At 31.6% G+C, this 14,778-nt stretch overlaps 1 protein-coding gene and 1 long non-coding RNA gene across 2 annotated transcripts in view; one reads left to right on the forward strand and one right to left on the reverse strand.

Annotated features, from left to right (window-relative positions):
- The window catches only part of LOC143063269 (NADPH-dependent diflavin oxidoreductase 1-like), a 47,228-nt gene extending 43,133 nt beyond the window's left edge, over nucleotides 1-4,095 (reverse strand). The window contains exons 1-4 of the mRNA XM_076235313.1: nucleotides 3,979-4,095; nucleotides 1,759-1,905; nucleotides 1,075-1,152; nucleotides 19-116 (exon numbers count right to left, since the gene is read on the reverse strand). Coding sequence (XP_076091428.1) covers nucleotides 19-116; nucleotides 1,075-1,152; nucleotides 1,759-1,896 — 314 coding nt within the window. The 5' untranslated portion in view covers nucleotides 1,897-1,905; nucleotides 3,979-4,095. The remainder of the gene's footprint in view (nucleotides 1-18; nucleotides 117-1,074; nucleotides 1,153-1,758; nucleotides 1,906-3,978) is intronic.
- A 48-nt stretch (nucleotides 4,096-4,143) lies between these two features.
- LOC143063271 (uncharacterized) lies at nucleotides 4,144-11,749 on the forward strand. Its single transcript, XR_012974984.1, has 2 exons — nucleotides 4,144-4,306; nucleotides 11,007-11,749. It is a non-coding gene; the product is annotated as an uncharacterized LOC143063271 (long non-coding RNA).
- Nucleotides 11,750-14,778: the final 3,029 nt, after the last annotated feature.

Below are 14,778 nucleotides of genomic sequence, written 5' to 3' on the forward strand. Positions count from 1 at the left end.
TACATGTGTACTACTTACTTTTGGTAAGCAGAATCACCAAGTCCTAACATAGCATATGACAACTGACTCAGTGAGTTGACTGGTAAATTCTTCCTCAGTATGAACCTCCAAAACAGCTTCAGAGAAAATAACAAATCAATTACCTAAAGTCTATTTATAGCTGATTACATTAAACTAGTTATTAATTAATGTCTATTTACAGTTCAAAACCTATATAATATTGTTACAGCAATACATTTCTCATTGAAATTGTGTCTGTTGAATGGCCACATGAAATGAATTACCTCAGAAAAATAATAGTAGTTTAGAAAGAAAAAAAACAAGAGTTCCAATCTACCTTGCTTTGCACATACATTTGTATTTTATCTATCTAAGATACAAAGGTTATAACTAATTAAAACATTTTTTTTTGTTCTTTAAAACAATTTATAAATATCTAAGAGAAATTAGGGTTTCAGAGCAAATGGAATGGGATTTCTGTTACAACCTTTTTTCAAAGGGACATAACTTGTTTAAAATATTGGATCAGAATTAATTTTGAAAGTGCCAAAGACTTTGCTGATATAAACCTATGATATAAGTTTGAATAAATTCTGGCAAGTACCTTTGAGAGTGCTAATGGTTCAATTTTCAATATAATTAATGTTTCCAAGGGTCATTACTCTTTTAAAAATAATTGATCGTCACTAATTTTAGAACTTGTCCAAGACATTGCTAAATAAAGTTTATAATATAAGTTCATAAAAAAATTGCAACACTTTCACAGGGAACAATAATATTTCTAGAGTTATACATGTATGGTCATTGCTAAGGTGATGCTATGACCCTTTATAACGGACATGAACTTAAACATTTTTAAACACTGACATTATATTGGTTCATGTATTAAAATTCATTCTGCATGTAACATTAATGGAAATAAATCAATCATGAAATCATAAAATATGACAACTAATTCTTTTATTTTATTTTGAATATGAAATTATTCTTTTATTAGTATAGCTGCATATATCTTCTATTCATTCATCTAACTCTTAGTATTATGATATAAATGTGACTACAGATTGTAAATACCTTCATATTGTCTGGTGGGTCACCTTGACCACTTGTAGAACATACAAATATTACTAACTTCTCCTGGATTAGATTAGACTGAAACAAAAAACTTATTGAAATGGCTAAAACATACAGTACAGATTTAAAGTTCAATTGATTAAGACTGACTAGATTACAAAAAACATTTAACTATAAAATTTCAACATGTGAATTTACTGTTTAAACTTTCAAACAAAAGTACTAGTATGAGTCACTGTAGCCCAGTGAAATACACACCAAATGTTATTCTTTATTGTGTGTTTGATTATTGGTGTTTGAAGCCACTTTCAGCGCTATTGGCAATTAAAACATGGCTGCATGCACATGTAAGTGACTTAACAGTACATCTAGAAGGTGGAAACCTACATAAATTTGTATATTAAAATTGTCAGGATAAAAAGCATAAGTTAAGTGACTTTGTTTGTTTTACCAGATGATGATGGTTGGAGTTTTCATCGACCTTGACTTGCTATACAGCCCTCACACGTTATAACTTATATACATATAAGAATCCAAACAGTCTTTATTTGTAAATAAGCAGTGCATCTCAACGTTAAAATAGTTACTTCATGCATTGGAATATGCTTCTATTCTTTTATCATATGAATATTATATAAATACTTGATATGTGTAGTTTTTTATCCTAAAAAAAAAGTCTCTTACAATATCATAACTGTCAAGGGCAGTAACTCTTGCTGAAAAGTGTCTTCTTTTAGCCTCTCTGTAAACTTTATCAGCGACATCTTGAGCTGTTCCTGTTTGACTTCCATACAAAATCAATAATTTTCTGTCAATCTCCATTTCTTTTTACTAAAAAAAAAAAAAAGTAAAAAAAATCACTACCTAGTCTTATTATTTTTTTTTTTTTGTAGTACAAAAATCAATATTTTTTTAAAATTAACATAGCAACATATGTATCAGTTTGTTCACATAACATGCAAGTCCATTTATCAGTAAATTACTGAATTTTTTTACCAAACTTTTTTCATCAGATGATATTTCTTGCAGTGGAAGATTAGTTTGTCCAAGTTTCTTTTAACAATCTATGAAGGAAGTTACAGTATGCTCTTTATCGCCAGATGTCAAACTGTCATTTTAGGAGGCCTCAAATAATTATTGTAACTATTATTTTTTGTAAGAGAATTAAGGTGATTCGTCAAAATCAGTCAACTTTTTAATGGTCATGTATAAAAAATTACTGTAAACGTCATTTGGCAAGATTTTTTACCGATATTCATAATGTTAGTACCCTCATTACAACCCTCCTGAATGGAGGTATCTTTCATTGATCCATTATTGATTTTTACAGAGATCCCTATAAGGCGAGGTTGGAGCAAAAATTTGGTTAGCTTTCTATTTTTCAATCTAGGTGTTGTGCATTGTATCCCATATGAAATGATAGACAAAAATGTATACACCTTATTGTTATTTGTCTGCCAGTACTGGACATCACAAAGGTTCACGTAAAATTTTGACATCATAATAAAATATCTGACGCCAAAATGCTGAATGGAAAAGTGATTGTTGTATGACCTCAATAGTTCAAGCGAGGCAGATTCCCAGGTCAACTGAAAAGATTTTCAAATAGCGATAAGGTGTATTTGCCTATACACTTTGTCCCTATTCCAGGCTGACCCAAGAATCTGTCCCGCTTGAACTATACACCTTATCGCTAATCAAGGCTGACCCGGCTGCTTGAACTTCTGACGCATACAACATTGAACAATCACTTTTCCATTGTGGCGTCAGATATTTTGTTTTATGACGTCAAAATTTTACAGGAACATGTGTGATATGGGGACGAAGTCCCCAATTACAGTAGAAAAATCAATAAAAAAAAAAAAAAAAAAAAAAAAAAAATCGGGAAAATTTCCCAAATTTTTCATTCTACTAATGAACTCAAAATCGTTAACTTTTTTTTCAGATCTACTTCCGTTTCCGGTCTTCTTCTGTTTCCAGTCTTGTTTGCATGAGACTTTGAATAAAATGTATATTTATCAACATATCAACAAATATAGGAATGAACTCAACACCCTATCATTTTTGATAATTGTTTGATATGAAAAAAAACGTTACCTGGATAACAGTGTTTCTTTGTTTACATTGAATATGACGTCATAACTTAAATAACATCACCGTATTTCCGTTTCTTTTATCAACATGTTTATATTTTTAAAAAAATAATACAGACTTCGTCCCCATTCACAGGTAATGCCTGCCTCATATAAACGTATTTACACTTTTGGTATTTAGCTGTATTTTGCCTACGAATGACCTTATATCACCTCCGAATAACCTGTTGACGTCAAGCAACAATCGCTTTTTAGTTGTGACGTCAAATGTTTTGAATTATGATGTCAAAATTTACGGGAACCTGTGTGATTATATGTAATGGCGGACAAATTTGCATACAAGTGTAAATACGTCCATTATCCAGTAATGGCAAACAAATAGCGATAAGGTGTATTGACCTCATACAACAATCCCTTTTTCCATTCATCCATTGTGGCGTAATATATTAAGTATTATGATGTTAAAATTTTATGGGAACTTGTACGATGTCCAGTATTGGCAGACAAATAGCGATGTGTATACACCTTATCGCTAATCCCGCTTGAACTTTTGACGTCAACAACAATCACTTTTACATTGTGGCGTCAGATATTTTGTTTTATGACGTCAAAATTTTACGGGAACCTGTGTGATTTCCAGCAATGGCGTACAAATAGCGATAAGGTGTATTGGTGTTATATATATTTAATATTTTTGTTATTTTTTGCTGCTTCATAAAAATTATTGACATATCCTTTTCTTCAAATCAAAAGAAAACAAACTCCATGTAAGAGGGGAGTTGCCAAGACCCAACATAACAAATGGACTAACGTGTATTCGGATTCAAAATCAACTATTCACTTCACAATTTTCTTCAATTTTCACATTTTCCAAATTTTGACTTACTGGTTTATTATAATGTTTACGTTTCACTACATACTGACGTCGTTTACTCATTTACAGCTGGGAACCAGAACAAAATTCGCTCTCGGCAAAGCGTTTGAAGAAACGACATTATTTCTTTATACAGATTGTTACTTTCGTACGACGATCAGGAAATGTCGAGATACTCCATACAGTTTGTTTATAAAATTTTAGCAAAACCAGAACATTTCGATGAGATTAAACTTAAATATTACCAAACCATTTGATGATACAGGTACAGTATGCTACATCAAGGATTTGTTAGTAAACAAATCCTTGGCTACATGCGCTATTTGGAGACCTCAAAGATAAAAAATGGGTTTTCTAAAATATTTTCAGTCAAAAACTAAATCATCAATACATTATTCAAGTTTGTCTGCCATAATTTGAAGTAAAACAAATTCTCTTTAAAATAATGTGCCACACGTAATCGTTTTATGTCATAATTAAAGTTTGTTGTTAATAATTATTCTTATGCACAAACACCTTATCGCTAATCCCGGCTGACCCGGCCGCTTGAACTTTTGACGTCAACAACAATCACTTTTCCATTGTGGCGTCAGATATTTTGTTTTATGACGTCAAAATTTTACGGGAACCTATGTGATACCCAGTAATGGCGGACAAATAGCGATAAGGTGTATTACTTCTAGTCCAAGATTACTCTGACATCCAACGACTGTTTTGCCAGACAAGCTGGGGCTGTGGGAAAATGTCTATTTACAAGAAGGTACCGAATTAAAGATAAATTTTTGTTCATATTTTTAATCATATACTCCACGCATGCAACAGTTCTTAATCTTCAATATTAACTTGATTAATGAAGCTGTAACTGTATATCAGAAGAAGAAGAAGTTTTTTCATTGACTTCAAACACAGGCACTTGTTTCTATCCATTGGAAGTCCCACAGCCCCAGCTTGTCTGGCAAAACAGCTGTTGAACGTCAGAGTAATCTCCGACTAAATTACTTCAATAAGATTTTGATTATTTATTGCACAATCATGTTTTAGAAGCAGTAACAGACAGTAAATATTTAGGCTTAACTATAAGCCATGATCTTGATTGGGGAACTTACATGTACAAATGTACTTAAACAATATTACCTGCATGACCTGTAAGGCAAATAAAACCTTAGGTTTTCTTCGTACTTGTAGGAACTTGAAAAACTGCACACGTAAGGTTAAAAACCTTACGCACAAATCACTTGTCTGTCCAATCGTCTAATACTTTTCCTCTGTCTGGGATCTGTACAAAAAGCAACACATCACTCAGGTTGAGCAGGTACAGCGTAGGGCAGCCAGGTTTGTCTTTAAAGATTATAAAGACTGATCACCTGGAGCAGTTTCCAACTTAATTAAATCTTTAGAATGGAAAAGTTTAGAAATAAGAAAAAAAAAGCTAGATTAACTATGCTTTATAAAATAAATTTGGGGATAGTTGAAGTTCCTAAGGACAAATTAACAATATCTGATAAATGTACTAGGGGAAACATAAATTTAGGCAAATATCAACAAATAAAGATTTCTATAAATTTTCATTTTATCCTCGTACATGTACTATTTCTGACTGGAATTCACTACCCTAAACAATAGGTACATGTATGTCTGACACAAGGGTCCGGAAACGGTCATATTTGCCAGTCTTGTTCTAAACTGTAAGTGTATGTCCTAAACGTGGAATTGGGATTTAGGACAAATTTTATTTTTTAATAAATTCGATCATTTCGTTGAGATCGAGTTTCTAAATAGCCATTTTGAACTTGTTTTTGTTTTGTTATCCCTTTTCTGTAATTAAACTGCCACTCCAGTATAGTGTTATAATCCTGAGGGCCCTCCTAATAACTATATTAATGCCTCGGGGAAGTATTGGCTAATGATCGCTTATCTCTTTACCTGTGTTTTTAATTCACACCTGGCTATTGACTCTGACACCCTGGAATCCTTCAAAAGTGGCATATCCACTCTAACATTTGAAGGACCCACAACAACTTATTAAACTACGAAGCCACTGTACATAATGTATATATGTTATTGTTAACTATTTTTCTTTGTCATATTAATTTTAAATTAAGTCCATATGTACATAGCACACAAGTTCCGGGAGTACCTAGGAGTCTACTCCCGTTTTCGGAAAGCGAAGAAGACACCAGAGCATGCCTAACAGAATTATCGGGGTCAGTTCACCCAAAATCATGTTGCTCCCAACTTGTTCACCCCTTTTACGTTCACACTAGTTTATAAAGGGTTTATGTTAAATAAGTTTTTAATCCTGCTTTAGTTAGTTTATTTCTAACAGGCACTTGTTTCTATCCACGGGAAGATCCACAGTCACCCATTTTCAATGTATATTTACGAGAAGGTACACAACTACTTTTTCACCACTCCGCTTCAAACACAAGCACTTCTTTCTATCCATTGGAAGACCCACTATCAATGTTTATTTACAAGAAGCAAAAGGTACCCAACAAGTTATTTCATCGCTCCGCTTCAAACACAGGCACTTGTTTCTATCCATTGGAAGACCAACTATCAATGTTTATTTACGAGAAGGTACCCAACAAGTTTTTTCATTGCTCCGCTTCAAACACAGGCATTTGTTTCTATCCATTGGAACACCCACTATCAACGTACCCATGGTACCGGTACATGTATACATTGTATTTTACAAGTATTTATAAAAGGGTAAAAATTGTTGAAATTTGTATATGAAAGTTATGTAAGTGCTCTATCTTTACTGGATTTAATGTCCTGTAAAAGACAGAATCACTCCCATTTCCTAACAATATCCGTGTTATATAGCCTGTTGTTTTCTTTTGGCCATCGTACCAGTGTTGTCTGTTTTATTCAAGTACATTTTTGATTGTCCTTTGCTATTTCCTCCCATCTTTTCCGCCAGATGATTTGACTGGGTCTACTGATAATTCTATCTTGTCAGAGCTTATAATTTTTATACGACCGCAAATATTTTAATTTTTTGGTCGTATATTGCTATCACGTTGGCGTCGTCGTCGTCGTCCGAATACTTTTAGTTTTCGCACTCTAACTTTAGTAAAAGAGAATAGAAATCAATGAAATTTTAACACAAGGTTTATGACCACAAAAGGAAGGTTGGGATTGATTTTGGGAGTTTTTGTCCCAATATTTTAGGAATTAGGGGCCAAAAAGGGCCCAAATAAGCATTTTCTTGGTTTTTCGCACTATAACTTTAGTTTAAGTGAATAGAAATCTATGAAATTTTGACACAAGGTTTATGATCACAAAAGGAAGGTTGGGATTAATTTTTGGAGTTGAGGTCACAACAGTTTATGAATTAGGGGCCAAAATAAGCATTATTTTTGGTTTTTGCACCATAACTTTAGTATAAGTCAATAGAAATCTATGAAATTTAAACACAAGGTTTATGACCATAAAAGGAAGGTTGGGTTTCATTTGGGGAGTTTTGGTCCCAACAGTTTAGGAATAAGGGGCCCAAAGGGTACAAAATTGAACTTTGTGTGATTTCATCAAAAATTGAATAATTGGGGTTCTTTGATATGCCGAATCTAACTATGTATGTATATTCTTAATTTTTGGTCCCGTTTTCAAATTGGTCTACATTAAGGTCCAAAGGGTCCAAAATTAAACTTACATGTAGTTTGATTTTAACAAAAATTGAATCTTTGGGGTTCTTTGATATGCTGAATTTAAAAATGTACTTAGATTTTTAATTATTGGCCTAGTTTTCAAGTTGGTCCAAATGGGGGTCCAAAATTAAACTTTGTTTGATTTCATCAAAAATTGAATAAAAGGAACTCACCTATACATAGAGTTAAGAAGGATATTCTAATCAAAGATTATTTGGAGGGAGGTTTGAAAATGCTTGATTTGAATATGTTCATTACAGCACTTAAATCAACATGGATTAGGAGGCTTTTGCAGAGAGATAGTAAATGGCAAAATATTTTCATGTCAAATATAGATAAAAGAAAGTTGTTTAGTTGTGGTGTTGATTATATTAGACAACTGTATATGACAGTTAACAATCATTTTTGGAAAGATGTACTAAGATCCTGGGAAATGATTATTCAAAAAGAAAGAAATTTTACTTATGATTCATTTTTATCAAATCCACTATGGCTGAATAATAATATTAAGATTGGTCATAAATCAGTAATTTATCAAGAATGGTTCAATAGTGGTATTAGATTTGTAAATGATATAGTTGACGAAAATGGATCGTATATTTCATTTGACCAATTTAAGCAAAAATATAACATTAACACAGATTTTCTTAAATTTTACAGTGTTATTTCGGCAGTGAAAGAGGCATCAAAATCTTTCCCTACAGGATCTTACAAATTAGTTTGTCCTTTTATACCTACCATCATGTCTACAAATATTTTTAAAACATTGTAAAGGATCAAAAGATATGTATTCTGTACTGACAAGAAATAATGTTATTCCTACTGGACAGCTTAAATGGGTTAAAATTTTAGGTGAACAGAATCTGAACTGGAAAAAGATTTTCAGACTGCCTTTTGCTGTTACTAAAAATAGTAAATTACAGTGGTTGCAATATAGGATTAACCATTGCATTATTGCCACAAATCAGTATTTAGTTAAAATAAAATTGACTGATGATCCTTTATGTACATTTTGTAAATCAGATAATGAGTCTATAGAACACCTATTTTGGAATTGCAATACTGTACAAGATTTTCTACAGGATGTTGATAACTGGTTCCTTTCCGGTGGAATAAGTCTCCCAATAAATAAATTAAACTTTCTTTTTGGAGACTTATCCAAGATATTTCCCAACAACCCATATAACATGATTTTTCTTTATATTAAACAATATGTGTATAATTCTAGATGCTTTAAAAAGAATCTCTCATTGCAAGCAATTATAATAAAACTGAAAGATATGTATAAATTAGAGAGTATGATAGCTGTAAAAAATAAAAAGATAACTGAATTTGACAATGTATGGAATGCTTTTGAAAAACTGTTATTGAATTCCAGCTAATGTCTTTTTTGTTGTTGTTACAATAAATTATGACTACTTAATTATAATCTTTTTTAAAGAAAATATTATTGTCGTGTTATGTACTTGATCAGTGTTGATGGCTGTTACGAAAGAAATATGTCTCGTAAATTTTCAATTTTTGTTCAACATAATTATTTGATATTTAAAATATAGATAGGGATGTAACTGGATAATCCTTTTGTGTTTTGTTTTTTGTGTTTTGTTTTCCTTCGTTATTTATTTATTTATTTTTTTTTAATTTTTTAATTTTTTATTTCTTTATCTTTTCAATAGAAATTGTAAAATATTTCCAATTAAGATTTATTTATAAAAATGACATTGTATTTATCTTATATGTATTATATTGTATGTATGTCATGTATATGTTGTAATTGTTGGAAATAAAAAAATAAAAAGTTAAAAAAAAAAAAAATTGAATAAATGGGTTCTTTGATATGCCAAATCTAACTGTGTATGTAGATTCTTAATTTTTGGTCCAGTTTTCAAATTGGTCTACATTAAGGTCCAATGGGTCCAAAATTAAACTAAGTTTGATTTTAACAAAAATTAAATTCTTGGGCTTATTTGATATGCTTTATCTAAACATGTACTTTGATTTTTGATTATGGGCCCAGTTTTCAAGTTGGTCCAAATCAGGATTCCATATCAAGTATTGTGCAATAGCAAGAAATTTTCAATTGCACAGTGTTGCACAATAGCAAGAAATATCTAATTGCACAATATTGTGCAATAGCAATTAATTTTCAATTGGAGTTATCTTTCTTTGTATAGAATAGTAGTTGATAATATATGTTGGAAATTTGCCAGACATGACTATGATGTCATTTTCTATTTTTATTTGCCAATAACTTTATGTAAATAACTTCATTGGAAATTTGCCAATATAAAATGTTGCTGATGAAGCTTTTTTTCCTCATCTTATCTAAAATGTTTTTAGATAATCTATGTTGGACATTTGCCAGACATGACTATGATGTCATTTTCTATTTTTATTTGCCAATAACTTTATGTAAATAACTTCATTGGAAATTTGCCAATATTAAATGTTGCTGATGAAGTTTTTTTTATTGTTTTATACAATAAGCAATGTATATTCACTTTTACTACCAACCAATCTTTACCATTCAGTGATAACAAGCACTTTATTTTACATTTTAATATTTTATGATGTATTTAAAAGAGTAGTTATTGTTGCAAACTCCATTAGAAATTTGAATTGATATCAGTTTTGGAAAAAGGGAAACAGGGATGTGAAAAAAAAATGGGGGGGTTAAATTTTTCTCATTTCAGATTTCATAAATAAAAAGAAAATTTCTTCAAACATTTTTTTAGAGGATTAATATTCAACAGCATAGTGAATTGCTCAAAGGCAAAAAAAATTTTTAAGTTCATTAGTCCACATTCATTCTGTGTCAGAAACCTATGCTGTGTCAACTATTTAATTTTAGATTTAAATAAGTTTGAAGAAGAAATCTTTAATTGATTTGTAAAATCTTGACATTTGTTTTGTGTAAAAAAAAAACATGTAATGTCAAAAATTTGATCACAATCCAAATTCAGAGCTGTATCACGCTTGAATGTTTTGTCCATACTTGCCCGAACTGTTCAGGGTTCGACCTCTGCTGTCGTTTAAAGCTGCGCCCTGCGGAGCACCTGGTTATACATTGTTTTGTTGTTTAAATATACCTTTACTGATGAATTATTATCAATATTATAAATATAAAATATAATTTCGAACTATTACTTCGTTTGGCAAAAAAGTGTTTGGTGTCTTGTAGAAAGTTGTTTTATTGGTAATCATACCACTCTTTTTTTTATACTAATACATGTATGAGGAATGTAATACATGTAAATGAAAATAAAACTTGGTTTTGTAATGGAAAACATATAACTTTTGTCTCTTTTTCAGGAAAGTAGTGATATATAACAGATTTTTACAGAGAAAGTTCAGAAACATAAAATGGTAAATGCCACAGTACGTTCCATGAGGAAAAGATAATTGTATATAATCGAAATATTATGATTACTTTGGAGTGAAACAGTGTGGACATTAAAATCATCACACCATGCTGTTTACATTGAATGAGATTGTTCAGTGGCTTGGAATGACTGCGTTTGAAATATGGACACATCTTGTGACCTTGCTTGTGTTTTCTGTGATGGCCGTGTTGAAGTATGAGAGTGTGATAAATTTATCCTGGTGGTCAGTGTTCACACCTTTATACATAGCAGATGGACTTAACTGTTATTTCTGTATCATAGTGTTTATACGAATGGTTAAAGAAACAGAACTGCGTGCGGCAGTTATAAGATTTTTGTCTTCTATGTTGTACTTGACATTATTGTTCGTATTTAAAATTTTATTGTGTCAGAAACTGAGTCGGACAAGGATAATATCAACTTCAGAATCAATGGCACCAGTCTTTATTTTGCTTCAGCTTGTGATGATCAGAGCCTGTCAGACATCTAACTAAAGTATACAATGTTCATAGTCCATGTGTAGTCAGACATCAAATTTATGAGTACATGTACACAAAATGTATTCAACCAAAGCCTCATTGTCATTGTGATGAATAAAATCAATTTAAATGTACCCAATTTACAACTATTTATAGATATTTTGATGTTTAAGCCATATACATTTGTACATGTATTGGCTCTTCTTATCAAATTTTGAAAAAGTTATTTAACTTTATAAAATTTCGAATATAAAAAAGATGTGGTATGATTGCCAATGAGACAACTCTTCACAAGAGACCAAATGACACAGAAATTAACAACTATATGTCACCGTACAGCCTTCAACAATGAGCAAAACCCATACTGCATAGTCAGCTATAAAATTCCTGAAAAAGTTTTCTTCTCTTAATACAGGTATATATCAGCACTTTCCAATTTTGACCAAATTTGTTAAGAAATATTCTTACAATGTTAAATATATCAAAATCTTATCCAATTGATATATCAGCTCACCTGTTAATATTTTGGCCTTCATGAAAAAGAATAATTTTTTTTTCTGAAATTGCAAAGACAACCACAACTAAAATGCAAGTTTTCCATGGACATTGTGCAGATTTTTTCTCTCTCAAAAAGGACCAACCACAATGGATATAAAGAATTTGATTTTTCTAGTAAAATATTCAATAGCTTGTTAGTGTGCTGATATACATAACAACATAAAGTTTAAAGTGAAGCTGATGTTTATATATTTATTTTATTATTTTGGTATTTTACACCACTATTAAGCACCACAAATATATATATATGTATGATAAAATTGAGAATGGAAATGGGGAATTTGTCAAAGAGACAACAACCCGACCAAATAAAAAACAACAGCAGAAGGTCACCAACAGGTCTTCAATCTAGCGAGAAATTCCCGCACCCGGAGGCGTCCTTCAGCTGGCCCCTAAACAAATATATACATACCAGTGATAATGAACGCCATACTAATTTCCAAATTGTACACAAGTAACTAAAATTAAAATAATACAAGACTAACAAAAGGCCAAAGGCTCCTGACTTGGGACAGGCGCAAAAATGCGGTGGGGTTAAACATGTTTGTGAGATCTCAACCCTCCCCCTATACCTCTAACCAATGTAGAAAAGTAAACGCATAACAATACGCACATTAAAATTCAGTTCAAGAGAAGTCCGAGTCTGATGTCAGAAGATGTAACCAAAGAAAATAAACAATTTGACAATAATACATAAATAACAACAGACTACTATAAACAGTTAACTGACATGCCAGCTCCAGACTTCAATTAAACTGACTGAAAGAATATGATTTCATCATATGAAAAAGTGACCAATGCACAATGAAAAAGAGGTCAAGGTCAGCTCCAGACTTCAATTAAACTGACTGAAAGAATATGATTTCATCATATGAACATCAGGCACAATCCTTCCCGTTAGGGGTTTAGTATCATACCATCATAACATTTATGAGAAGAACATAACCCGTGTCATGCCAACAACTGTTTTTATATCATAATAATATTCTTATTTTATATATATGACAGTGATAGTCCAAAGATATGCAGATTTGGATTAGGATTTTAGTGATTAACATTTGTTATTTTTATAAATTAAGAAGATGTGGTATGATTGCCATGAATGTGACACTGTATGGCCTTCAACAATGAGCAAAATCCATTTCCATATTTTTATCTACAAAAGGCATCAAAATGAAAAATTTGAAATAATTCAAAATAAAACCAACATGACTTACAACCTGATTTTAGAACAAAACCTGCCTCTGGGTGCGGGATTTTCTCGCTATATTGAAGACCCATTGGTGGCCGGTGGCCTTCGGCTGTTGTCTGCTCTATGGTCGGGTTGTTGTTGCTTTGACACATTCCCCATAAAATTTTCCTTTCTCAATTTTAATGATTACCAGCAACAAACAACAACCACTGAATTACAGGATCCTGACCTGGGACATGCTCCCATGAAAAATGTGTCTGTGTTATACATGTTTGCTGGCGCCATACCTCCTTAACCTGGGACAGTAGTGTAACAGACTAACAGTACAACATATGCACAAGCTATACAAATAAGTTGAAAGGACTTAACTCATGAAATCGATACAAGGCACTTAAAAACCATAACAACAACTCAAAAGACACAAAGTACAGATCCAAGAGTACTCACACTCACAGTTACTGAAAGCTAGTTTAAAGCCATAACAACTTATAAACAAGGTAGTCCTATAACATATGACTTCACATCCTTATTCAATTTTTAACGTTTTTATACTGATATTTTCATTTTTTATTTTTTCTGAATGCGGGTGGCACATTGATAGTAAAAAAAATACCAGAACAGTAAGGGAGCTACCATTTGATTTTTATGGGGGGGGGGGGCTAGAATGAAAATTTTTGTCCTGCATTTTTTTTTAGCTGTAATCTCTGTCCTGCCTTTTTATTTTTCACTCTAATCGGTCCTGCCTTCTTTTTTTCTTAGTTTATCCTGACTTTTTTTTACCTAAATTGTCGTCCTTACTTTTTTTTTTGCAAATGTCACATCCTGCCTTTTTTTTTACTCAAAACTCCTGTCCTGCTTATTTTTTTCAAATTTCATCCACGGTCAGATAAACCAAGCAAGAAATACATGTTCATCTTAAAATCATTCCATAAATTGAATGTAGTCAACCTATTGCTTATAGAATACCAGAAACAGACCAAGCTATGAAAACTTTATAATGACCAACAAACTATGAATAATTTTATATGAGATCGAGGTCAGATAAACTCTGTCAGACAGACATGTACACTAAACAATTACCCCATAGATAAAATATAGCTGACAAATCAAATGAAGTATTGAAGCAAAAGACTTTATCATGAAGACTTTTCATTGACCAATGCATAATTAAAAAGAGGTCAAGGTCAGATGATACCAATAAGACAGACACATAAACATAACTGAGGGCCCTCATGGGGTTTTTGATTATGTGATTACTTGGCCGTTTTTTTAATGATTATTTGATTATTAAGCCAAATATTTCATGATTATTTGATTACCTAGGACTGTATTTTTAGTTTATGATTATTTGATTACTAAAGATAAGCAAATATTTAATGATTATGTGATTATATTGGCAAAAAAATGGTGATTATGTGATTACTAGGACCCCCCCATGAGGGGCCTCATAACTATCATTCCATACACCATAC

This window comes from Mytilus galloprovincialis, chromosome 2 (assembly GCF_965363235.1).
Source record: "Mytilus galloprovincialis chromosome 2, xbMytGall1.hap1.1, whole genome shotgun sequence".
NCBI classification, from domain to species: Eukaryota; Metazoa; Mollusca; class Bivalvia; order Mytilida; family Mytilidae; genus Mytilus; species Mytilus galloprovincialis.